Source organism: Dreissena polymorpha, chromosome 15 (assembly GCF_020536995.1).
Source record: "Dreissena polymorpha isolate Duluth1 chromosome 15, UMN_Dpol_1.0, whole genome shotgun sequence".
NCBI classification, from domain to species: Eukaryota; Metazoa; Mollusca; class Bivalvia; order Myida; family Dreissenidae; genus Dreissena; species Dreissena polymorpha.
This window is the reverse complement of record NC_068369.1, coordinates 9,110,804-9,138,032: the sequence shown is the minus strand read 5'-3', so window position 1 is coordinate 9,138,032 and position 27,229 is coordinate 9,110,804. Positions and strand designations below refer to the sequence as shown.

Here is a 27,229-nt window from a genome sequence, read left to right as displayed (position 1 = left end):
TCGGTCAATAGGTCAGAGAGTGATTGTGATTGAAATCTCATGAGTCGACAACTGAACAGTATCCGATGTCAAACTCATAACGTCTGTGCTTGATACAGCTGTATATGCCGTAGAACTCGATTGTGATAAACTTGATATAGCTGAGATGTCCACTGAGCTAGTCTCTGATGACAATAAAGAAGCGCTTACCGATGTGGTAGAGAATTCAGACACTGTTGAGTAAACATTCGGTAGTGTCGAAGTATGTGTAACGATGTCAGTGATTCCGGTATTGAAGTCGTTGGAGTGAGTAGACTGGTGATCGAATGACTGACGTTGCAATAGACTGAGTTGTAGAATCTTCTGAACTGGTCAGTGTAGAAAGTAGAGATGAAATTATTTGTGCAGACGATTCCACCACCGTAAACTTGTGTTTCGCTTGGAACAATTTCAGTCTGTGTTGTGGCAAATGACGTGGCGCTCATTGTTGAAGACAGTGCGTTGTTGATACTTGGCGCAATCGACTTGATAAACTCGCTGCTCGTTGAAAGATCTGAGCTTACATCTGAAAGTGTTTTTGTGATAAATGATGAAGATTGCCTTGAATCGCACTTGAAAGCATTGAAGTCAGCACTGAGTCCGACGCGGTATTGAATAGCGTTGTGCTCACCTTGTGCTTGAAGACCTGAAGGTGTTAGAGATTCGGTCGATACAACAGTGTAAACTTCTGAAGATGTTATTGATGCAGGTACTGTAGACAACGAAGAGGCTTGTGCAGTGGTCGATGTTATAGACGTTGGTATTTCGGTCAATAGGTCAAGAGTGATTGTGATGAAATCTCAGGAGTCGACATCTGAACAGTATCCGATGTCAAACTCATAACTTCTGTGCTTGATAAGCTGTATATGCCGTAGAACTCGATTGTGATAACTTGATATAGCTGAGATGTCCACTGCTAGTCTCTGATGACAATAAAGAAGCGCTTACCGATGTTGTAGAGAATTCAGACACTGTTGAGTAAACATTCGGGTAGTGTCGAAGTAAGTTGGACGATGCCAGTGATTCCGGTATTGAAGTCGTTGTAAATAGACTGGTGATGGAAATGGCTGACGTCAATAGAATGAGGTTTAGAATCTTCCGAACTGGTTAGTGTTGAAAGTAGAGATGAAACTATTTGTGCAGACGATTCCACCCATAAACTTTGTGTTTCACTTGGAACATTTTCAGCCTGTGTTGTGGCAAATGACGTGGCGCTCATTGTTGAAGACAGTAGCGTGTTGATACTTGCGCAATCGACGTTGATAAACTCTGCTGCGTTGAAAGATCTGAGCTTACATCTGAAAGTGTTTCTGTGATAAAGATGAAGATTGGTTTGAATCGCACTTGAAAGCATTGAAGTCAGCACTGAGTCCCGACGCGGTATTGAATAGCGTTGTGCTCACCTTTGTGCTTGAAGACTCTGAAGAGGTTAGATTCGGTCGATACAACAGTGTAAACTTCTGAAGATGTTATTGATGCAGGTACTGTAGACAACGAAGAGCGTGTGCAGTGGTCGTGTTATAGACGTTGGTATTTCGGTCAATAGGTCAGAGAGTGATTGTGAGGAATCTCAGGAGTCGACATCTGAACAGTATCCGATGTCAAACTCATAACGTCTGTGCTTGATACAGCTGTATATGCCCGTAGAACTCGATTGTGATAACTTGATATAGCTGAGATGTCCACTGAGCTATCTCTGATACAATAAAAGCGCTTACCGATGTTGTAGAAATCAGACACTGTTGAGTAAACCTCACTCGTGTCGAAGTAAGTGTAGACGATGTAGTGATTCCGGTATTGAAGTCGTTGGAGTGAATATACTGGTGATGGAAATGGCTGACCTTGCAATAGACTGAGTTGTAGAATCTTCCGAACTGGTCGTGGTGGAAGTAGAGAAATGATACTATTGTGCAGACGATTCCACCGTAAAACTTTGTGTTTCGCTTGGAACAATTTCAGTCTGTGTTGTGGCAAATGACGTGGCGCTCATTGTTGAAGACAGTAGCGTTGTTGATACTTGCGCAATCGACGTTGATAACTCTGCTGCGTTGAAAGATCTGAGCTTACATTGAAAGTGTTTCTTCTGTGATAAACGATGATGATTGGCTTTGAATCGCACTTGAAGCATTGAGTCAGCACTGAGTCCGACGCGGTATTGGATAGCGTTGTGCTCACCGTTGTGCTTGAAGACTCTGAAGGTGTTAGAGATTCGGTCGATACAACAGTGTAACTTCTGAAGATGTTATTGATGCAGGTACTGTAGACAACGAAGAGGCTTGTGCAGTGGTCGATGTTATAGAAGTTGGTATTTCGGTCAATAGGTCAGAGAGTGATTGTGATGAAATTTCAGGAGTCGACATCTGAACAGTATCCGATCAAACTCATAACGTCTGTGCTTGATACAGCTGTATATGCCGTAGAACTCGATGTGATAAACTTGATATAGCTGAGATGTCCACTGAGCTAGTCTCTGATGACAATAAAGAATCGCTTACCGAGTTTAGAAAATTCAGACACTGTTGAGTAAACACTCGAAAGTGTCGAAGTAAGTGTAGACGATGTCATGTGCATTCCGTTATTGAAGTCGTTGGGAGTGAATAGACTGGTGATGGAAATGGCTGACGTTGGCAATAGACTGAGTTGTAGAATCTTCCAAACTGTCAATTGTGGAAAGTAGAGATGAAACTATATCTGCTGACGATTCCACCGTAAAACTTTGTGTTTCGCTTGAAACAATTTCAGTCTGTGTTGTGGCAAATGACGTGGCGCTCATTGTTGAAGACAGTAGCGTTGTTGATGCTTGCGCAATCGACGTTGATAAACTCTGCTGCGTTGAAAGATCTGAGCTTAAATCTGAAAGTGTTTCTGTGATAAACGATGAAGATTGGCTTTGAATCGCACTTGAAAGCATTGAAGTCAGCACTGAGTCCGACGCGGTATTGATAGTCGTTGTGCTCACCGTTGTGCTTGAAGACTCTGAAGGTGTTAGAGATTCGGTCGATACAACAGTGTAAACTTCTGAAGATGTTATTGATGCAGGTACTGTAGACAACGAAGAGGCTTGTGCAGTGGTCGATGTTATAGTAGTTGGTATTTCAGTCAATAGGTCAGAGAGTGATTGTGATGAAATCTCAGGAGTCGACATCTGAACAGTGTCCGATGTCAAACTCATAACGTATGTGCTTGATACAGCTGTATATGCCGTAGAACTCGATTGTGATAAACTTGATATAGCTGAGATGTCCACTGAGCTAGTCTCTGATGACAATAAAGAAGCGCTTATCGATGTTGTAGAGAATTCAGACACTGTTGAGTAAACACTCGGTAGTGTCGAAGTAAGTGTGGACGATGTTAGTGATTCCGGTATTGAGGTCGGTGGAGTGAATAGACTGGTGATGGAAATGGCTGACGTTGCAATAGACTGAGTTGTAGAATCTTCCGAACTGGTCAGTGTGGAAAGTAGTGATGAAACTATTTGTGCAGACGATTCCACCGTAAAACTTTGTGTTTCGCTTGGAACAATTTCAGTCTGTGTTGTGGCAAATGACGTGGCGCTCATTGTTGAAGACAGTAGCGTTGTTGATGCTTGCGCAATCGACGTTGATAAACTCTGCTGCGTTGAAAGATCTGAGCTTACATCTGAAAGTGTTTCTGTGATAAACGATGAAGATTGGCTTTGAATCGCACTTGAAAGCATTGAAGTCAGCACTGAGTCCGACGCGGTATTGAATAGCGTTGTGCTCACCGTTGTGCTTGAAGACTCTGAAGGTGTTAGAGATTCGGTCGATACAACAGTGTAAACTTCTGAAGATGTTATTGATGCAGGTACTGTAGACAACGAAGAGGCTTGTGCAGTGGTTGTTGTTATAGAAGTTGGTAATTCAGTCAATAGGTCAGAGAGTGATTGTGATGAAATCTCAGGAGTCGACATCTGAACAGTGTCCGATGTCAAACTCATAACGTATGTGCTTGATACAGCTGTATATGCCGTCGAACTCGATTGTGATAAACTTGATATAGCTGAGATGTCCACTGAGCTAGTCTCTGATGACAATAAAGAAGCGCTTATCGATGTTGTAGAGAATTCAGACACTGTTGAGTAAACACTCGGTAGTGTCGAAGTAAGTGTGGACGATGTCAGTGATGCCGGTATTGAAGTCGTTGGAGTGAATAGACTGGTGATGAAAATGGCTGACGTTGCAATAGACAGAGTTGTAGAATGTTCCGAACTGGTCAGTGTGGAAAGTAGTGATGAAACTATTTGTGCAGACGATTCCACCGTAAAACTTTGTGTTTCACTTGGAACAATTTCAGCCTGTGTTGTGGCAAATGACGTGGCGCTCATTGTTGAAGACAGTAGCGTTGTTGATACTTGCCCAATCGACGTTGATAATCTCTGCTGCGTTGTAAGATCTGAGCTTACATCTGAAAGTGTTTCTGTGATAAACGTTGAAGATTGGCTTTGAATTGCACTTGAAAGCATTGAAGTCAGCACTGAGTCCGACGCGGTATTGAATAGCGTTGTGCTCACCGTTGTGCTTGATGACTCTGAAGGTGTTAGAGATTCGGTCGATACAACAGTGTAAACTTCTGAAGATGTTATTGATGCAGGTATTGTAGACAACGAAGAGGCTTGTGCAGTGGTCGATGTTATAGACGTTGGTATTTCGGTCAATAGGTCAGAGAGTGATTGTGATGAAATCTCAGGAGTCGACAACTGAACAGTATCCGACGTCAAACTCATAACGTCTGTGCTTGATACAGCTGTATATGCCGTAGAACTCGATTGTGATAAACTTGATATAGCTGAGATGTCCACTGAGCTAGTCTCTAATGACAATAAAGAAGCGCTTACCGATGTTGTAGAGAATTCAGACACTGTTGAGTAAACACTCGGTAGTGTCGAAGTAAGTGTAGACGATGCCAGTGATTCCAGTATTGAAGTCGTTGGAGTGAATAGACTGGTGATGGAAATGGCTGACGTTGCAAACGAATGAGTTGTAGAATCTTCTGAACTGGTTGGTGTGGAAAGTAGAGATGAAACTATTTGTTCAGACGATTCCACCGTAAAACTTTGTGTTTCACTTGGAACAATTTCAGTCTGTGTAGTGGCAAATGACGTGGCGCTCATTGTTGAAGACAGTAGCGTTGTTGATACTTGCGCAATCGACGTTGATAGACTCTGCTGCGTTGAAAGATCTGAGCTGACATCTAAAAGTGTTTCTGTGATAAACGATGAAGATTGGCTTTGAATCGCACTTGAAAGCATTGAAGTCAGCACTGAGTCAGACGCGGTATTGAATAGCGTTGTGCTCACCGTTGTGATTGAAGACTCTGAGGATGTTAGAGATTCGGTCGATACAACAGTGTAAACTTCTGAAGATGTTATTGATGCAGGTACTGTAGACAACGAAGAGACTTGTGCAGTGGTCGATATTATAGAAGTTGGTATTTCGGTCAATAGGTCAGAAAGTGATTGTGATGAAATCTCAGGAGTCGACATCTGAACAGTATCCGATGTCAAACTCATAACGTCTGTGCTTGATACAGCTGTATATGCCGTAGAACTCGATTGTGATAAACTTGATATAGCTGAGATGTCCACTGAGCTTGTCTCTGATGGCAATAAAGAAACGCTTACCGATGTTGTAGAGAATTCAGACACTGTTGAGTAAACACTCGGTAGTGTCGAAGTAAGTGTGGACGATGCCAGTGATTCCAGTATTGAAGTCGTTGGAGTAAATAGACTAGTGATGGAAATGGCTGACGTTGCAATAGACTGAGTTGTAGAATCTTCCGAACTGGTTAGTGTGGAAAGTAGAGATGAAACTATTTGTGCAGACGATTCCACCGTAAAACTTTGTGTTTCACTTGGAACAATTTCAGTCTGTGTTGTGGCAAATGACGTGGCGCTCATTGTTGAAGACAGTAGCGTTGTTGATACTTGCGCAATCGACGTTGATAAACTCTGCTGCGTTGAAAGATCTGAGCTTACATCTGAAAGTGTTTCTGTGATAAACGATGAAGATTGGCTTTGAATCGCACTTGAAAGCATTGAAGTCAGCACTGAGTCAGACGCGGTATTGAATAGCGTTGTGCTCACCGTTGTGCTTGAAGACTCTGAGGATGTTAGAGATTCGGTCGATACAACAGTATAAACTTCTGAAGATGTTATTGATGCAGGTACTGTAGACAACGAAGAGGCTTGTGCAGTGGTCGATGTTATAGAAGTTGGTATTTCGGTCAATAGGTCAGAGAGTGATTGTGATGAAATCTCAGGAGTCGACATCTGAACAGTATCCGATGTCAAACTCATAACGTCTGTGCTTGATACAGCTGTATATGCCGTAGAACTCGATTGTGATAAACTTGATATAGCTGAGATGTCCACTGAGCTTGTCTCTGATGACAATAAAGAAGCGCTTACCGATGTTGTAGAGAATTCAGACACTGTTGAGTAAACACTCGGTGTCGAAGTAAGTGTAGACGATGTCAGTGATTCCGGTATTGAAGTCGTTGGAGTGAATAGACTGGTGATGGAAATGGCTGACGTTGCAATAGACTGAGTTGTAGAATCTTCCGAACTGGTCAGTGTGGAAAGTAGAGATGAAACTATTTGTGCAGGACGATTCCACCGTAAAACTTTGTGTTTCGCTTGGAACAATTTCAGTCTGTGTTGTGGCAAATGACGTGGCGCTCATTGTTGAAGACAGTAGCGTTGTTGATACTTGCGCAATCGACGTTGATAAACTCTGCTGCGTTGAAAGATCTGAGCTTACATCTGAAAGTGTTTCTGTGATAAACGATGAAGATTGGCTTTGAATCGCACTTGAAAGCATTGAAGTCAGCACTGAGTCCGACGCGGTATTGAATAGCGTTGTGCTCACCGTTGTGCTTGAAGACTCTGAAGGTGTTAGAGATTCGGTCGATACAACAGTGTAAACTTCTGAAGATGTTATTGATGCAGGTACTGTAGACAACGAAGAGGCTTGTGCAGTGGTCGATGTTATAGAAGTTGGTATTTCGGTCAATAGGTCAGAGAGTGATTGTGATGAAATCTCAGGAGTCGACATCTGAACAGTATCCGATGTCAAACTCATAACGTCTGTGCTTGATACAGCTGTATATGCCGTAGAACTCGATTGTGATAAACTTGATATAGCTGAGATGTCCACTGAGCTAGTCTCTGATGACAATAAAGAAGCGCTTACCGATGTTGTAGAGAATTCAGACACTGTTGAGTAAACACTCGGTAGTGTCGAAGTAAGTGTAGGACGATGTCAGTGATTCCGGTATTGAAGTCGTTGGAGTGAATAGACTGGTGATGGAAATGGCTGACGTTGCAATAGACTGAGTTGTAGAATCTTCCGAACTGGTCAGTGTGGAAAGTAGAGATGAAACTATTTGTGCAGACGATTCCACCGTAAAACTTTGTGTTTCAGCTTGGAACAATTTCAGTCTGTGTTGTGGCAAATGACGTGGCGCTCATTGTTGAAGACAGTAGCGTTGTTGATACTTGCGCAATCGACGTTGATAAACTCTGCTGCGTTGAAAGATCTGAGCTTACATCTGAAAGTGTTTCTGTGATAAACGATGAAGATTGGCTTTGAATCGCACTTGAAAGCATTGAAGTCAGCACTGAGTCCGACGCGGTATTGAATAGCGTTGTGCTCACCGTTGTGCTTGAAGACTCTGAAGGATGTTAGAGATTCGGTCGATACAACAGTGTAAACTTCTGAAGATGTTATTGATGCAGGTACTGTAGACAACGAAGAGGCTTGTGCAGTGGTCGATGTTATAGAAGTTGGTATTTCGGTCAATAGGTCAGAGAGTGATTGTGATGAAATCTCAGGAGTCGACATCTGAACAGTATCCGATGTCAAACTCATAACGTCTGTGCTTGATACAGCTGTATATGCCGTAGAACTCGATTGTGATAAACTTGATATAGCTGAGATGTCCACTGAGCTAGTCTCTGATGACAATAAAGAAGCGCTTACCGATGTTGTAGAGAATTCAGACACTGTTGAGTAAACACTCGGTAGTGTCGAAGTAAGTGTGGACGATGTCAGTGATTCCGGTATTGAAGTCGTTGGAGTGAATAGACTGGTGATGGAAATGGCTGACGTTGCAATAGACTGAGTTGTAGAATCTTCCGAACTGGTCAGTGTGGAAAGTAGAGATGAAACTATTTGTGCAGACGATTCCACCGTAAAACTTTGTGTTTCGCTTGGAACAATTTCAGTCTGTGTTGTGGCAAATGACGTGGCGCTCATTGTTGAAGACAGTAGCGTTGTTGATACTTGCGCAATCGACGTTGATAAACTCTGCTGCGTTGAAAGATCTGAGCTTACATCTGAAAGTGTTTCTGTGATAAACGATGAAGATTGGCTTTGAATCGCACTTGAAAGCATTGAAGTCAGCACTGAGTCCGACGCGGTATTGAATAGCGTTGTGCTCACCGTTGTGCTTGAAGACTCTGAAGGATGTTAGAGATTCGGTCGATACAACAGTGTAAACTTCTGAAGATGTTATTGATGCAGGTACTGTAGACAACGAAGAGGCTTGTGCAGTGGTCGATGTTATAGAAGTTGGTATTTCGGTCAATAGGTCAGAGAGTGATTGTGATGAAATCTCAGGAGTCGACATCTGAACAGTATCCGATGTCAAACTCATAACGTCTGTGCTTGATACAGCTGTATATGCCGTAGAACTCGATTGTGATAAACTTGATATAGCTGAGATGTCCACTGAGCTAGTCTCTGATGACAATAAAGAAGCGCTTACCGATGTTGTAGAGAATTCAGACACTGTTGAGTAAACACTCGGTAGTGTCGAAGTAAGTGTAGACGATGTCAGTGATTCCGGTATTGAAGTCGTTGGAGTGAATAGACTGGTGATGGAAATGGCTGACGTTGCAATAGACTGAGTTGTAGAATCTTCCGAACTGGTCAGTGTGGAAAGTAGAGATGAAACTATTTGTGCAGACGATTCCACCGTAAAACTTTGTGTTTCGCTTGGAACAATTTCAGTCTGTGTTGTGGCAAATGACGTGGCGCTCATTGTTGAAGACAGTAGCGTTGTTGATACTTGCGCAATCGACGTTGATAAACTCTGCTGCGTTGAAAGATCTGAGCTTACATCTGAAAGTGTTTCTGTGATAAACGATGAAGATTGGCTTTGAATCGCACTTGAAAGCATTGAAGTCAGCACTGAGTCCGACGCGGTATTGAATAGCGTTGTGCTCACCGTTGTGCTTGAAGACTCTGAAGGTGTTAGAGATTCGGTCGATACAACAGTGTAAACTTCTGAAGATGTTATTGATGCAGGTACTGTAGACAACGAAGAGGCTTGTGCAGTGGTCGATGTTATAGAAGTTGGTATTTCGGTCAATAGGTCAGAGAGTGATTGTGATGAAATCTCAGGAGTCGACATCTGAACAGTATCCGATGTCAAACTCATAACGTCTGTGCTTGATACAGCTGTATATGCCGTAGAACTCGATTGTGATAAACTTGATATAGCTGAGATGTCCACTGAGCTAGTCTCTGATGACAATAAAGAAGCGCTTACCGATGTTGTAGAGAATTCAGACACTGTTGAGTAAACACTCGGTAGTGTCGAAGTAAGTGTAGACGATGTCAGTGATTCCGGTATTGAAGTCGTTGGAGTGAATAGACTGGTGATGGAAATGGCTGACGTTGCAATAGACTGAGTTGTAGAATCTTCCGAACTGGTCAGTGTGGAAAGTAGAGATGAAACTATTTGTGCAGACGATTCCACCGTAAAACTTTGTGTTTCGCTTGGAACAATTTCAGTCTGTGTTGTGGCAAATGACGTGGCGCTCATTGTTGAAGACAGTAGCGTTGTTGATACTTGCGCAATCGACGTTGATAAACTCTGCTGCGTTGAAAGATCTGAGCTTACATCTGAAAGTGTTTCTGTGATAAACGATGAAGATTGGCTTTGAATCGCACTTGAAAGCATTGAAGTCAGCACTGAGTCCGACGCGGTATTGAATAGCGTTGTGCTCACCGTTGTGCTTGAAGACTCTGAAGGTGTTAGAGATTCGGTCGATACAACAGTGTAAACTTCTGAAGATGTTATTGATGCAGGTACTGTAGACAACGAAGAGGCTTGTGCAGTGGTCGATGTTATAGAAGTTGGTATTTCGGTCAATAGGTCAGAGAGTGATTGTGATGAAATCTCAGGAGTCGACATCTGAACAGTATCCGATGTCAAACTCATAACGTCTGTGCTTGATACAGCTGTATATGCCGTAGAACTCGATTGTGATAAACTTGATATAGCTGAGATGTCCACTGAGCTAGTCTCTGATGACAATAAAGAAGCGCTTACCGATGTTGTAGAGAATTCAGACACTGTTGAGTAAACACTCGGTAGTGTCGAAGTAAGTGTAGGACGATGTCAGTGATTCCGGTATTGAAGTCGTTGGAGTGAATAGACTGGTGATGGAAATGGCTGACGTTGCAATAGACTGAGTTGTAGAATCTTCCGAACTGGTCAGTGTGGAAAGTAGAGATGAAACTATTTGTGCAGACGATTCCACCGTAAAACTTTGTGTTTCGCTTGGAACAATTTCAGTCTGTGTTGTGGCAAATGACGTGGCGCTCATTGTTGAAGACAGTAGCGTTGTTGATACTTGCGCAATCGACGTTGATAAACTCTGCTGCGTTGAAAGATCTGAGCTTACATCTGAAAGTGTTTCTGTGATAAACGATGAAGATTGGCTTTGAATCGCACTTGAAAGCATTGAAGTCAGCACTGAGTCCGACGCGGTATTGAATAGCGTTGTGCTCACCGTTGTGCTTGAAGACTCTGAAGGTGTTAGAGATTCGGTCGATACAACAGTGTAAACTTCTGAAGATGTTATTGATGCAGGTACTGTAGACAACGAAGAGGCTTGTGCAGTGGTCGATGTTATAGAAGTTGGTATTTCGGTCAATAGGTCAGAGAGTGATTGTGATGAAATCTCAGGAGTCGACATCTGAACAGTATCCGATGTCAAACTCATAACGTCTGTGCTTGATACAGCTGTATATGCCGTAGAACTCGATTGTGATAAACTTGATATAGCTGAGATGTCCACTGAGCTAGTCTCTGATGACAATAAAGAAGCGCTTACCGATGTTGTAGAGAATTCAGACACTGTTGAGTAAACACTCGGTAGTGTCGAAGTAAGTGTAGACGATGTCAGTGATTCCGGTATTGAAGTCGTTGGAGTGAATAGACTGGTGATGGAAATGGCTGACGTTGCAATAGACTGAGTTGTAGAATCTTCCGAACTGGTCAGTGTGGAAAGTAGAGATGAAACTATTTGTGCAGACGATTCCACCGTAAAACTTTGTGTTTCGCTTGGAACAATTTCAGTCTGTGTTGTGGCAAATGACGTGGCGCTCATTGTTGAAGACAGTAGCGTTGTTGATACTTGCGCAATCGACGTTGATAAACTCTGCTGCGTTGAAAGATCTGAGCTTACATCTGAAAGTGTTTCTGTGATAAACGATGAAGATTGGCTTTGAATCGCACTTGAAAGCATTGAAGTCAGCACTGAGTCCGACGCGGTATTGAATAGCGTTGTGCTCACCGTTGTGCTTGAAGACTCTGAAGGATGTTAGAGATTCGGTCGATACAACAGTGTAAACTTCTGAAGATGTTATTGATGCAGGTACTGTAGACAACGAAGAGGCTTGTGCAGTGGTCGATGTTATAGAAGTTGGTATTTCGGTCAATAGGTCAGAGAGTGATTGTGATGAAATCTCAGGAGTCGACATCTGAACAGTATCCGATGTCAAACTCATAACGTCTGTGCTTGATACAGCTGTATATGCCGTAGAACTCGATTGTGATAAACTTGATATAGCTGAGATGTCCACTGAGCTAGTCTCTGATGACAATAAAGAAGCGCTTACCGATGTTGTAGAGAATTCAGACACTGTTGAGTAAACACTCGGTAGTGTCGAAGTAAGTGTAGGACGATGTCAGTGATTCCGGTATTGAAGTCGTTGGAGTGAATAGACTGGTGATGGAAATGGCTGACGTTGCAATAGACTGAGTTGTAGAATCTTCCGAACTGGTCAGTGTGGAAAGTAGAGATGAAACTATTTGTGCAGACGATTCCACCGTAAAACTTTGTGTTTCGCTTGGAACAATTTCAGTCTGTGTTGTGGCAAATGACGTGGCGCTCATTGTTGAAGACAGTAGCGTTGTTGATACTTGCGCAATCGACGTTGATAAACTCTGCTGCGTTGAAAGATCTGAGCTTACATCTGAAAGTGTTTCTGTGATAAACGATGAAGATTGGCTTTGAATCGCACTTGAAAGCATTGAAGTCAGCACTGAGTCCGACGCGGTATTGAATAGCGTTGTGCTCACCGTTGTGCTTGAAGACTCTGAAGGTGTTAGAGATTCGGTCGATACAACAGTGTAAACTTCTGAAGATGTTATTGATGCAGGTACTGTAGACAACGAAGAGGCTTGTGCAGTGGTCGATGTTATAGAAGTTGGTATTTCGGTCAATAGGTCAGAGAGTGATTGTGATGAAATCTCAGGAGTCGACATCTGAACAGTATCCGATGTCAAACTCATAACGTCTGTGCTTGATACAGCTGTATATGCCGTAGAACTCGATTGTGATAAACTTGATATAGCTGAGATGTCCACTGAGCTAGTCTCTGATGACAATAAAGAAGCGCTTACCGATGTTGTAGAGAATTCAGACACTGTTGAGTAAACACTCGGTAGTGTCGAAGTAAGTGTAGGACGATGTCAGTGATTCCGGTATTGAAGTCGTTGGAGTGAATAGACTGGTGATGGAAATGGCTGACGTTGCAATAGACTGAGTTGTAGAATCTTCCGAACTGGTCAGTGTGGAAAGTAGAGATGAAACTATTTGTGCAGACGATTCCACCGTAAAACTTTGTGTTTCGCTTGGAACAATTTCAGTCTGTGTTGTGGCAAATGACGTGGCGCTCATTGTTGAAGACAGTAGCGTTGTTGATACTTGCGCAATCGACGTTGATAAACTCTGCTGCGTTGAAAGATCTGAGCTTACATCTGAAAGTGTTTCTGTGATAAACGATGAAGATTGGCTTTGAATCGCACTTGAAAGCATTGAAGTCAGCACTGAGTCCGACGCGGTATTGAATAGCGTTGTGCTCACCGTTGTGCTTGAAGACTCTGAAGGTGTTAGAGATTCGGTCGATACAACAGTGTAAACTTCTGAAGATGTTATTGATGCAGGTACTGTAGACAACGAAGAGGCTTGTGCAGTGGTCGATGTTATAGAAGTTGGTATTTCGGTCAATAGGTCAGAGAGTGATTGTGATGAAATCTCAGGAGTCGACATCTGAACAGTATCCGATGTCAAACTCATAACGTCTGTGCTTGATACAGCTGTATATGCCGTAGAACTCGATTGTGATAAACTTGATATAGCTGAGATGTCCACTGAGCTAGTCTCTGATGACAATAAAGAAGCGCTTACCGATGTTGTAGAGAATTCAGACACTGTTGAGTAAACACTCGGTAGTGTCGAAGTAAGTGTAGACGATGTCAGTGATTCCGGTATTGAAGTCGTTGGAGTGAATAGACTGGTGATGGAAATGGCTGACGTTGCAATAGACTGAGTTGTAGAATCTTCCGAACTGGTCAGTGTGGAAAGTAGAGATGAAACTATTTGTGCAGACGATTCCACCGTAAAACTTTGTGTTTCGCTTGGAACAATTTCAGTCTGTGTTGTGGCAAATGACGTGGCGCTCATTGTTGAAGACAGTAGCGTTGTTGATACTTGCGCAATCGACGTTGATAAACTCTGCTGCGTTGAAAGATCTGAGCTTACATCTGAAAGTGTTTCTGTGATAAACGATGAAGATTGGCTTTGAATCGCACTTGAAAGCATTGAAGTCAGCACTGAGTCCGACGCGGTATTGAATAGCGTTGTGCTCACCGTTGTGCTTGAAGACTCTGAAGGTGTTAGAGATTCGGTCGATACAACAGTGTAAACTTCTGAAGATGTTATTGATGCAGGTACTGTAGACAACGAAGAGGCTTGTGCAGTGGTCGATGTTATAGAAGTTGGTATTTCGGTCAATAGGTCAGAGAGTGATTGTGATGAAATCTCAGGAGTCGACATCTGAACAGTATCCGATGTCAAACTCATAACGTCTGTGCTTGATACAGCTGTATATGCCGTAGAACTCGATTGTGATAAACTTGATATAGCTGAGATGTCCACTGAGCTAGTCTCTGATGACAATAAAGAAGCGCTTACCGATGTTGTAGAGAATTCAGACACTGTTGAGTAAACACTCGGTAGTGTCGAAGTAAGTGTAGACGATGTCAGTGATTCCGGTATTGAAGTCGTTGGAGTGAATAGACTGGTGATGGAAATGGCTGACGTTGCAATAGACTGAGTTGTAGAATCTTCCGAACTGGTCAGTGTGGAAAGTAGAGATGAAACTATTTGTGCAGACGATTCCACCGTAAAACTTTGTGTTTCGCTTGGAACAATTTCAGTCTGTGTTGTGGCAAATGACGTGGCGCTCATTGTTGAAGACAGTAGCGTTGTTGATACTTGCGCAATCGACGTTGATAAACTCTGCTGCGTTGAAAGATCTGAGCTTACATCTGAAAGTGTTTCTGTGATAAACGATGAAGATTGGCTTTGAATCGCACTTGAAAGCATTGAAGTCAGCACTGAGTCCGACGCGGTATTGAATAGCGTTGTGCTCACCGTTGTGCTTGAAGACTCTGAAGGTGTTAGAGATTCGGTCGATACAACAGTGTAAACTTCTGAAGATGTTATTGATGCAGGTACTGTAGACAACGAAGAGGCTTGTGCAGTGGTCGATGTTATAGAAGTTGGTATTTCGGTCAATAGGTCAGAGAGTGATTGTGATGAAATCTCAGGAGTCGACATCTGAACAGTATCCGATGTCAAACTCATAACGTCTGTGCTTGATACAGCTGTATATGCCGTAGAACTCGATTGTGATAAACTTGATATAGCTGAGATGTCCACTGAGCTAGTCTCTGATGACAATAAAGAAGCGCTTACCGATGTTGTAGAGAATTCAGACACTGTTGAGTAAACACTCGGTAGTGTCGAAGTAAGTGTAGGACGATGTCAGTGATTCCGGTATTGAAGTCGTTGGAGTGAATAGACTGGTGATGGAAATGGCTGACGTTGCAATAGACTGAGTTGTAGAATCTTCCGAACTGGTCAGTGTGGAAAGTAGAGATGAAACTATTTGTGCAGACGATTCCACCGTAAAACTTTGTGTTTCGCTTGGAACAATTTCAGTCTGTGTTGTGGCAAATGACGTGGCGCTCATTGTTGAAGACAGTAGCGTTGTTGATACTTGCGCAATCGACGTTGATAAACTCTGCTGCGTTGAAAGATCTGAGCTTACATCTGAAAGTGTTTCTGTGATAAACGATGAAGATTGGCTTTGAATCGCACTTGAAAGCATTGAAGTCAGCACTGAGTCCGACGCGGTATTGAATAGCGTTGTGCTCACCGTTGTGCTTGAAGACTCTGAAGGTGTTAGAGATTCGGTCGATACAACAGTGTAAACTTCTGAAGATGTTATTGATGCAGGTACTGTAGACAACGAAGAGGCTTGTGCAGTGGTCGATGTTATAGAAGTTGGTATTTCGGTCAATAGGTCAGAGAGTGATTGTGATGAAATCTCAGGAGTCGACATCTGAACAGTATCCGATGTCAAACTCATAACGTCTGTGCTTGATACAGCTGTATATGCCGTAGAACTCGATTGTGATAAACTTGATATAGCTGAGATGTCCACTGAGCTAGTCTCTGATGACAATAAAGAAGCGCTTACCGATGTTGTAGAGAATTCAGACACTGTTGAGTAAACACTCGGTAGTGTCGAAGTAAGTGTAGGACGATGTCAGTGATTCCGGTATTGAAGTCGTTGGAGTGAATAGACTGGTGATGGAAATGGCTGACGTTGCAATAGACTGAGTTGTAGAATCTTCCGAACTGGTCAGTGTGGAAAGTAGAGATGAAACTATTTGTGCAGACGATTCCACCGTAAAACTTTGTGTTTCGCTTGGAACAATTTCAGTCTGTGTTGTGGCAAATGACGTGGCGCTCATTGTTGAAGACAGTAGCGTTGTTGATACTTGCGCAATCGACGTTGATAAACTCTGCTGCGTTGAAAGATCTGAGCTTACATCTGAAAGTGTTTCTGTGATAAACGATGAAGATTGGCTTTGAATCGCACTTGAAAGCATTGAAGTCAGCACTGAGTCCGACGCGGTATTGAATAGCGTTGTGCTCACCGTTGTGCTTGAAGACTCTGAAGGTGTTAGAGATTCGGTCGATACAACAGTGTAAACTTCTGAAGATGTTATTGATGCAGGTACTGTAGACAACGAAGAGGCTTGTGCAGTGGTCGATGTTATAGAAGTTGGTATTTCGGTCAATAGGTCAGAGAGTGATTGTGATGAAATCTCAGGAGTCGACATCTGAACAGTATCCGATGTCAAACTCATAACGTCTGTGCTTGATACAGCTGTATATGCCGTAGAACTCGATTGTGATAAACTTGATATAGCTGAGATGTCCACTGAGCTAGTCTCTGATGACAATAAAGAAGCGCTTACCGATGTTGTAGAGAATTCAGACACTGTTGAGTAAACACTCGGTAGTGTCGAAGTAAGTGTAGACGATGTCAGTGATTCCGGTATTGAAGTCGTTGGAGTGAATAGACTGGTGATGGAAATGGCTGACGTTGCAATAGACTGAGTTGTAGAATCTTCCGAACTGGTCAGTGTGGAAAGTAGAGATGAAACTATTTGTGCAGACGATTCCACCGTAAAACTTTGTGTTTCGCTTGGAACAATTTCAGTCTGTGTTGTGGCAAATGACGTGGCGCTCATTGTTGAAGACAGTAGCGTTGTTGATACTTGCGCAATCGACGTTGATAAACTCTGCTGCGTTGAAAGATCTGAGCTTACATCTGAAAGTGTTTCTGTGATAAACGATGAAGATTGGCTTTGAATCGCACTTGAAAGCATTGAAGTCAGCACTGAGTCCGACGCGGTATTGAATAGCGTTGTGCTCACCGTTGTGCTTGAAGACTCTGAAGGTGTTAGAGATTCGGTCGATACAACAGTGTAAACTTCTGAAGATGTTATTGATGCAGGTACTGTAGACAACGAAGAGGCTTGTGCAGTGGTCGATGTTATAGAAGTTGGTATTTCGGTCAATAGGTCAGAGAGTGATTGTGATGAAATCTCAGGAGTCGACATCTGAACAGTATCCGATGTCAAACTCATAACGTCTGTGCTTGATACAGCTGTATATGCCGTAGAACTCGATTGTGATAAACTTGATATAGCTGAGATGTCCACTGAGCTAGTCTCTGATGACAATAAAGAAGCGCTTACCGATGTTGTAGAGAATTCAGACACTGTTGAGTAAACACTCGGTAGTGTCGAAGTAAGTGTAGACGATGTCAGTGATTCCGGTATTGAAGTCGTTGGAGTGAATAGACTGGTGATGGAAATGGCTGACGTTGCAATAGACTGAGTTGTAGAATCTTCCGAACTGGTCAGTGTGGAAAGTAGAGATGAAACTATTTGTGCAGACGATTCCACCGTAAAACTTTGTGTTTCGCTTGGAACAATTTCAGTCTGTGTTGTGGCAAATGACGTGGCGCTCATTGTTGAAGACAGTAGCGTTGTTGATACTTGCGCAATCGACGTTGATAAACTCTGCTGCGTTGAAAGATCTGAGCTTACATCTGAAAGTGTTTCTGTGATAAACGATGAAGATTGGCTTTGAATCGCACTTGAAAGCATTGAAGTCAGCACTGAGTCCGACGCGGTATTGAATAGCGTTGTGCTCACCGTTGTGCTTGAAGACTCTGAAGGTGTTAGAGATTCGGTCGATACAACAGTGTAAACTTCTGAAGATGTTATTGATGCAGGTACTGTAGACAACGAAGAGGCTTGTGCAGTGGTCGATGTTATAGAAGTTGGTATTTCGGTCAATAGGTCAGAGAGTGATTGTGATGAAATCTCAGGAGTCGACATCTGAACAGTATCCGATGTCAAACTCATAACGTCTGTGCTTGATACAGCTGTATATGCCGTAGAACTCGATTGTGATAAACTTGATATAGCTGAGATGTCCACTGAGCTAGTCTCTGATGACAATAAAGAAGCGCTTACCGATGTTGTAGAGAATTCAGACACTGTTGAGTAAACACTCGGTAGTGTCGAAGTAAGTGTAGGACGATGTCAGTGATTCCGGTATTGAAGTCGTTGGAGTGAATAGACTGGTGATGGAAATGGCTGACGTTGCAATAGACTGAGTTGTAGAATCTTCCGAACTGGTCAGTGTGGAAAGTAGAGATGAAACTATTTGTGCAGACGATTCCACCGTAAAACTTTGTGTTTCGCTTGGAACAATTTCAGTCTGTGTTGTGGCAAATGACGTGGCGCTCATTGTTGAAGACAGTAGCGTTGTTGATACTTGCGCAATCGACGTTGATAAACTCTGCTGCGTTGAAAGATCTGAGCTTACATCTGAAAGTGTTTCTGTGATAAACGATGAAGATTGGCTTTGAATCGCACTTGAAAGCATTGAAGTCAGCACTGAGTCCGACGCGGTATTGAATAGCGTTGTGCTCACCGTTGTGCTTGAAGACTCTGAAGGTGTTAGAGATTCGGTCGATACAACAGTGTAAACTTCTGAAGATGTTATTGATGCAGGTACTGTAGACAACGAAGAGGCTTGTGCAGTGGTCGATGTTATAGAAGTTGGTATTTCGGTCAATAGGTCAGAGAGTGATTGTGATGAAATCTCAGGAGTCGACATCTGAACAGTATCCGATGTCAAACTCATAACGTCTGTGCTTGATACAGCTGTATATGCCGTAGAACTCGATTGTGATAAACTTGATATAGCTGAGATGTCCACTGAGCTAGTCTCTGATGACAATAAAGAAGCGCTTACCGATGTTGTAGAGAATTCAGACACTGTTGAGTAAACACTCGGTAGTGTCGAAGTAAGTGTAGACGATGTCAGTGATTCCGGTATTGAAGTCGTTGGAGTGAATAGACTGGTGATGGAAATGGCTGACGTTGCAATAGACTGAGTTGTAGAATCTTCCGAACTGGTCAGTGTGGAAAGTAGAGATGAAACTATTTGTGCAGACGATTCCACCGTAAAACTTTGTGTTTCGCTTGGAACAATTTCAGTCTGTGTTGTGGCAAATGACGTGGCGCTCATTGTTGAAGACAGTAGCGTTGTTGATACTTGCGCAATCGACGTTGATAAACTCTGCTGCGTTGAAAGATCTGAGCTTACATCTGAAAGTGTTTCTGTGATAAACGATGAAGATTGGCTTTGAATCGCACTTGAAAGCATTGAAGTCAGCACTGAGTCCGACGCGGTATTGAATAGCGTTGTGCTCACCGTTGTGCTTGAAGACTCTGAAGGATGTTAGAGATTCGGTCGATACAACAGTGTAAACTTCTGAAGATGTTATTGATGCAGGTACTGTAGACAACGAAGAGGCTTGTGCAGTGGTCGATGTTATAGAAGTTGGTATTTCGGTCAATAGGTCAGAGAGTGATTGTGATGAAATCTCAGGAGTCGACATCTGAACAGTATCCGATGTCAAACTCATAACGTCTGTGCTTGATACAGCTGTATATGCCGTAGAACTCGATTGTGATAAACTTGATATAGCTGAGATGTCCACTGAGCTAGTCTCTGATGACAATAAAGAAGCGCTTACCGATGTTGTAGAGAATTCAGACACTGTTGAGTAAACACTCGGTAGTGTCGAAGTAAGTGTAGACGATGTCAGTGATTCCGGTATTGAAGTCGTTGGAGTGAATAGACTGGTGATGGAAATGGCTGACGTTGCAATAGACTGAGTTGTAGAATCTTCCGAACTGGTCAGTGTGGAAAGTAGAGATGAAACTATTTGTGCAGACGATTCCACCGTAAAACTTTGTGTTTCGCTTGGAACAATTTCAGTCTGTGTTGTGGCAAATGACGTGGCGCTCATTGTTGAAGACAGTAGCGTTGTTGATACTTGCGCAATCGACGTTGATAAACTCTGCTGCGTTGAAAGATCTGAGCTTACATCTGAAAGTGTTTCTGTGATAAACGATGAAGATTGGCTTTGAATCGCACTTGAAAGCATTGAAGTCAGCACTGAGTCCGACGCGGTATTGAATAGCGTTGTGCTCACCGTTGTGCTTGAAGACTCTGAAGGTGTTAGAGATTCGGTCGATACAACAGTGTAAACTTCTGAAGATGTTATTGATGCAGGTACTGTAGACAACGAAGAGGCTTGTGCAGTGGTCGATGTTATAGAAGTTGGTATTTCGGTCAATAGGTCAGAGAGTGATTGTGATGAAATCTCAGGAGTCGACATCTGAACAGTATCCGATGTCAAACTCATAACGTCTGTGCTTGATACAGCTGTATATGCCGTAGAACTCGATTGTGATAAACTTGATATAGCTGAGATGTCCACTGAGCTAGTCTCTGATGACAATAAAGAAGCGCTTACCGATGTTGTAGAGAATTCAGACACTGTTGAGTAAACACTCGGTAGTGTCGAAGTAAGTGTAGGACGATGTCAGTGATTCCGGTATTGAAGTCGTTGGAGTGAATAGACTGGTGATGGAAATGGCTGACGTTGCAATAGACTGAGTTGTAGAATCTTCCGAACTGGTCAGTGTGGAAAGTAGAGATGAAACTATTTGTGCAGACGATTCCACCGTAAAACTTTGTGTTTCGCTTGGAACAATTTCAGTCTGTGTTGTGGCAAATGACGTGGCGCTCATTGTTGAAGACAGTAGCGTTGTTGATACTTGCGCAATCGACGTTGATAAACTCTGCTGCGTTGAAAGATCTGAGCTTACATCTGAAAGTGTTTCTGTGATAAACGATGAAGATTGGCTTTGAATCGCACTTGAAAGCATTGAAGTCAGCACTGAGTCCGACGCGGTATTGAATAGCGTTGTGCTCACCGTTGTGCTTGAAGACTCTGAGGATGTTAGAGATTCGGTCGATACAACAGTGTAAACTTCTGAAGATGTTATTGATGCAGGTACTGTAGACAACGAAGAGGCTTGTGCAGTGGTCGATGTTATAGAAGTTGGTATTTCGGTCAATAGGTCAGAGAGTGATTGTGATGAAATCTCAGGAGTCGACATCTGAACAGTATCCGATGTCAAACTCATAACGTCTGTGCTTGATACAGCTGTATATGCCGTAGAACTCGATTGTGATAAACTTGATATAGCTGAGATGTCCACTGAGCTAGTCTCTGATGACAATAAAGAAGCGCTTACCGATGTTGTAGAGAATTCAGACACTGTTGAGTAAACACTCGGTAGTGTCGAAGTAAGTGTAGACGATGTCAGTGATTCCGGTATTGAAGTCGTTGGAGTGAATAGACTGGTGATGGAAATGGCTGACGTTGCAATAGACTGAGTTGTAGAATCTTCCGAACTGGTCAGTGTGGAAAGTAGAGATGAAACTATTTGTGCAGACGATTCCACCGTAAAACTTTGTGTTTCGCTTGGAACAATTTCAGTCTGTGTTGTGGCAAATGACGTGGCGCTCATTGTTGAAGACAGTAGCGTTGTTGATACTTGCGCAATCGACGTTGATAAACTCTGCTGCGTTGAAAGATCTGAGCTTACATCTGAAAGTGTTTCTGTGATAAACGATGAAGATTGGCTTTGAATCGCACTTGAAAGCATTGAAGTCAGCACTGAGTCCGACGCGGTATTGAATAGCGTTGTGCTCACCGTTGTGCTTGAAGACTCTGAAGGTGTTAGAGATTCGGTCGATACAACAGTGTAAACTTCTGAAGATGTTATTGATGCAGGTACTGTAGACAACGAAGAGGCTTGTGCAGTGGTCGATGTTATAGAAGTTGGTATTTCGGTCAATAGGTCAGAGAGTGATTGTGATGAAATCTCAGGAGTCGACATCTGAACAGTATCCGATGTCAAACTCATAACGTCTGTGCTTGATACAGCTGTATATGCCGTAGAACTCGATTGTGATAAACTTGATATAGCTGAGATGTCCACTGAGCTAGTCTCTGATGACAATAAAGAAGCGCTTACCGATGTTGTAGAGAATTCAGACACTGTTGAGTAAACACTCGGTAGTGTCGAAGTAAGTGTAGGACGATGTCAGTGATTCCGGTATTGAAGTCGTTGGAGTGAATAGACTGGTGATGGAAATGGCTGACGTTGCAATAGACTGAGTTGTAGAATCTTCCGAACTGGTCAGTGTGGAAAGTAGAGATGAAACTATTTGTGCAGACGATTCCACCGTAAAACTTTGTGTTTCGCTTGGAACAATTTCAGTCTGTGTTGTGGCAAATGACGTGGCGCTCATTGTTGAAGACAGTAGCGTTGTTGATACTTGCGCAATCGACGTTGATAAACTCTGCTGCGTTGAAAGATCTGAGCTTACATCTGAAAGTGTTTCTGTGATAAACGATGAAGATTGGCTTTGAATCGCACTTGAAAGCATTGAAGTCAGCACTGAGTCCGACGCGGTATTGAATAGCGTTGTGCTCACCGTTGTGCTTGAAGACTCTGAAGGTGTTAGAGATTCGGTCGATACAACAGTGTAAACTTCTGAAGATGTTATTGATGCAGGTACTGTAGACAACGAAGAGGCTTGTGCAGTGGTCGATGTTATAGAAGTTGGTATTTCGGTCAATAGGTCAGAGAGTGATTGTGATGAAATCTCAGGAGTCGACATCTGAACAGTATCCGATGTCAAACTCATAACGTCTGTGCTTGATACAGCTGTATATGCCGTAGAACTCGATTGTGATAAACTTGATATAGCTGAGATGTCCACTGAGCTAGTCTCTGATGACAATAAAGAAGCGCTTACCGATGTTGTAGAGAATTCAGACACTGTTGAGTAAACACTCGGTAGTGTCGAAGTAAGTGTGGACGATGTCAGTGATTCCGGTATTGAAGTCGTTGGAGTGAATAGACTGGTGATGGAAATGGCTGACGTTGCAATAGACTGAGTTGTAGAATCTTCCGAACTGGTCAGTGTGGAAAGTAGAGATGAAACTATTTGTGCAGACGATTCCACCGTAAAACTTTGTGTTTCGCTTGGAACAATTTCAGTCTGTGTTGTGGCAAATGACGTGGCGCTCATTGTTGAAGACAGTAGCGTTGTTGATACTTGCGCAATCGACGTTGATAAACTCTGCTGCGTTGAAAGATCTGAGCTTACATCTGAAAGTGTTTCTGTGATAAACGATGAAGATTGGCTTTGAATCGCACTTGAAAGCATTGAAGTCAGCACTGAGTCCGACGCGGTATTGAATAGCGTTGTGCTCACCGTTGTGCTTGAAGACTCTGAAGGTGTTAGAGATTCGGTCGATACAACAGTGTAAACTTCTGAAGATGTTATTGATGCAGGTACTGTAGACAACGAAGAGGCTTGTGCAGTGGTCGATGTTATAGAAGTTGGTATTTCGGTCAATAGGTCAGAGAGTGATTGTGATGAAATCTCAGGAGTCGACATCTGAACAGTATCCGATGTCAAACTCATAACGTCTGTGCTTGATACAGCTGTATATGCCGTAGAACTCGATTGTGATAAACTTGATATAGCTGAGATGTCCACTGAGCTAGTCTCTGATGACAATAAAGAAGCGCTTACCGATGTTGTAGAGAATTCAGACACTGTTGAGTAAACACTCGGTAGTGTCGAAGTAAGTGTAGACGATGTCAGTGATTCCGGTATTGAAGTCGTTGGAGTGAATAGACTGGTGATGGAAATGGCTGACGTTGCAATAGACTGAGTTGTAGAATCTTCCGAACTGGTCAGTGTGGAAAGTAGAGATGAAACTATTTGTGCAGACGATTCCACCGTAAAACTTTGTGTTTCGCTTGGAACAATTTCAGTCTGTGTTGTGGCAAATGACGTGGCGCTCATTGTTGAAGACAGTAGCGTTGTTGATACTTGCGCAATCGACGTTGATAAACTCTGCTGCGTTGAAAGATCTGAGCTTACATCTGAAAGTGTTTCTGTGATAAACGATGAAGATTGGCTTTGAATCGCACTTGAAAGCATTGAAGTCAGCACTGAGTCCGACGCGGTATTGAATAGCGTTGTGCTCACCGTTGTGCTTGAAGACTCTGAAGGTGTTAGAGATTCGGTCGATACAACAGTGTAAACTTCTGAAGATGTTATTGATGCAGGTACTGTAGACAACGAAGAGGCTTGTGCAGTGGTCGATGTTATAGAAGTTGGTATTTCGGTCAATAGGTCAGAGAGTGATTGTGATGAAATCTCAGGAGTCGACATCTGAACAGTATCCGATGTCAAACTCATAACGTCTGTGCTTGATACAGCTGTATATGCCGTAGAACTCGATTGTGATAAACTTGATATAGCTGAGATGTCCACTGAGCTAGTCTCTGATGACAATAAAGAAGCGCTTACCGATGTTGTAGAGAATTCAGACACTGTTGAGTAAACACTCGGTAGTGTCGAAGTAAGTGTAGACGATGTCAGTGATTCCGGTATTGAAGTCGTTGGAGTGAATAGACTGGTGATGGAAATGGCTGACGTTGCAATAGACTGAGTTGTAGAATCTTCCGAACTGGTCAGTGTGGAAAGTAGAGATGAAACTATTTGTGCAGACGATTCCACCGTAAAACTTTGTGTTTCGCTTGGAACAATTTCAGTCTGTGTTGTGGCAAATGACGTGGCGCTCATTGTTGAAGACAGTAGCGTTGTTGATACTTGCGCAATCGACGTTGATAAACTCTGCTGCGTTGAAAGATCTGAGCTTACATCTGAAAGTGTTTCTGTGATAAACGATGAAGATTGGCTTTGAATCGCACTTGAAAGCATTGAAGTCAGCACTGAGTCCGACGCGGTATTGAATAGCGTTGTGCTCACCGTTGTGCTTGAAGACTCTGAAGGATGTTAGAGATTCGGTCGATACAACAGTAGTAAACTTCTGAAGATGTTATTGATGCAGGTACTGTAGACAACGAAGAGGCTTGTGCAGTGGTCGATGTTATAGAAGTTGGTATTTCGGTCAATAGGTCAGAGAGTGATTGTGATGAAATCTCAGGAGTCGACATCTGAACAGTATCCGATGTCAAACTCATAACGTCTGTGCTTGATACAGCTGTATATGCCGTAGAACTCGATTGTGATAAACTTGATATAGCTGAGATGTCCACTGAGCTAGTCTCTGATGACAATAAAGAAGCGCTTACCGATGTTGTAGAGAATTCAGACACTGTTGAGTAAACACTCGGTAGTGTCGAAGTAAGTGTAGACGATGTCAGTGATTCCGGTATTGAAGTCGTTGGAGTGAATAGACTGGTGATGGAAATGGCTGACGTTGCAATAGACTGAGTTGTAGAATCTTCCGAACTGGTCAGTGTGGAAAGTAGAGATGAAACTATTTGTGCAGACGATTCCACCGTAAAACTTTGTGTTTCGCTTGGAACAATTTCAGTCTGTGTTGTGGCAAATGACGTGGCGCTCATTGTTGAAGACAGTAGCGTTGTTGATACTTGCGCAATCGACGTTGATAAACTCTGCTGCGTTGAAAGATCTGAGCTTACATCTGAAAGTGTTTCTGTGATAAACGATGAAGATTGGCTTTGAATCGCACTTGAAAGCATTGAAGTCAGCACTGAGTCCGACGCGGTATTGAATAGCGTTGTGCTCACCGTTGTGCTTGAAGACTCTGAAGGTGTTAGAGATTCGGTCGATACAACAGTGTAAACTTCTGAAGATGTTATTGATGCAGGTACTGTAGACAACGAAGAGGCTTGTGCAGTGGTCGATGTTATAGACGTTGGTATTTCGGTCAATAGGTCAGAGAGTGATTGTGATGAAATCTCAGGAGTCGACATCTGAACAGTATCCGATGTCAAACTCATAACGTCTGTGCTTGATACAGCTGTATATGCCGTAGAACTCGATTGTGATAAACTTGATATAGCTGAGATGTCCACTGAGCTAGTCTCTGATGACAATAAAGAAGCGCTTACCGATGTTGTAGAGAATTCAGACACTGTTGAGTAAACACTCGGTAGTGTCGAAGTAAGTGTAGACGATGTCAGTGATTCCGGTATTGAAGTCGTTGGAGTGAATAGACTGGTGATGGAAATGGCTGACGTTGCAATAGACTGAGTTGTAGAATCTTCCGAACTGGTCAGTGTGGAAAGTAGAGATGAAACTATTTGTGCAGACGATTCCACCGTAAAACTTTGTGTTTCACTTGGAACAATTTCAGTCTGTGTTGTGGCAAATGACGTGGCGCTCATTGTTGAAGACAGTAGCGTTGTTGATACTTGCGCAATCGACGTTGATAAACTCTGCTGCGTTGAAAGATCTGAGCTTACATCTGAAAGTGTTTCTGTGATAAACGATGAAGATTGGCTTTGAATCGCACTTGAAAGCATTGAAGTCAGCACTGAGTCCGACGCGGTATTGAATAGCGTTGTGCTCACCGTTGTGCTTGAAGACTCTGAGGATGTTAGAGATTCGGTCGATACAACAGTGTAAACTTCTGAAGATGTTATTGATGCAGGTACTGTAGACAACGAAGAGGCTTGTGCAGTGGTCGATGTTATAGAAGTTGGTATTTCGGTCAATAGGTCAGAGAGTGATTGTGATGAAATCTCAGGAGTCGACATCTGAACAGTATCCGATGTCAAACTCATAACGTCTGTGCTTGATACAGCTGTATATGCCGTAGAACTCGATTGTGATAAACTTGATATAGCTGAGATGTCCACTGAGCTAGTCTCTGATGACAATAAAGAAGCGCTTACCGATGTTGTAGAGAATTCAGACACTGTTGAGTAAACACTCGGTAGTGTCGAAGTAAGTGTAGACGATGTCAGTGATTCCGGTATTGAAGTCGTTGGAGTGAATAGACTGGTGATGGAAATGGCTGACGTTGCAATAGACTGAGTTGTAGAATCTTCCGAACTGGTCAGTGTGGAAAGTAGAGATGAAACTATTTGTGCAGACGATTCCACCGTAAAACTTTGTGTTTCGCTTGGAACAATTTCAGTCTGTGTTGTGGCAAATGACGTGGCGCTCATTGTTGAAGACAGTAGCGTTGTTGATACTTGCGCAATCGACGTTGATAAACTCTGCTGC

The 27,229-nt window shown here is 42.8% G+C and overlaps 1 protein-coding gene across 1 annotated transcript; it reads right to left on the bottom strand.

Annotated features, from left to right (window-relative positions):
• Nucleotides 1–2,593: 2,593 nt before the first annotated feature.
• Nucleotides 2,594–11,431, bottom strand: LOC127860865 (uncharacterized; the record flags this gene model as incomplete). The annotated part of the gene is made up of 3 exons (XM_052399165.1): nucleotides 2,594–2,675; nucleotides 9,605–9,858; nucleotides 11,180–11,431. Coding segments are annotated over 3 exons (588 nt in total), but the record flags the coding sequence as incomplete, so codon positions are not given.
• Nucleotides 11,432–27,229: the final 15,798 nt, after the last annotated feature.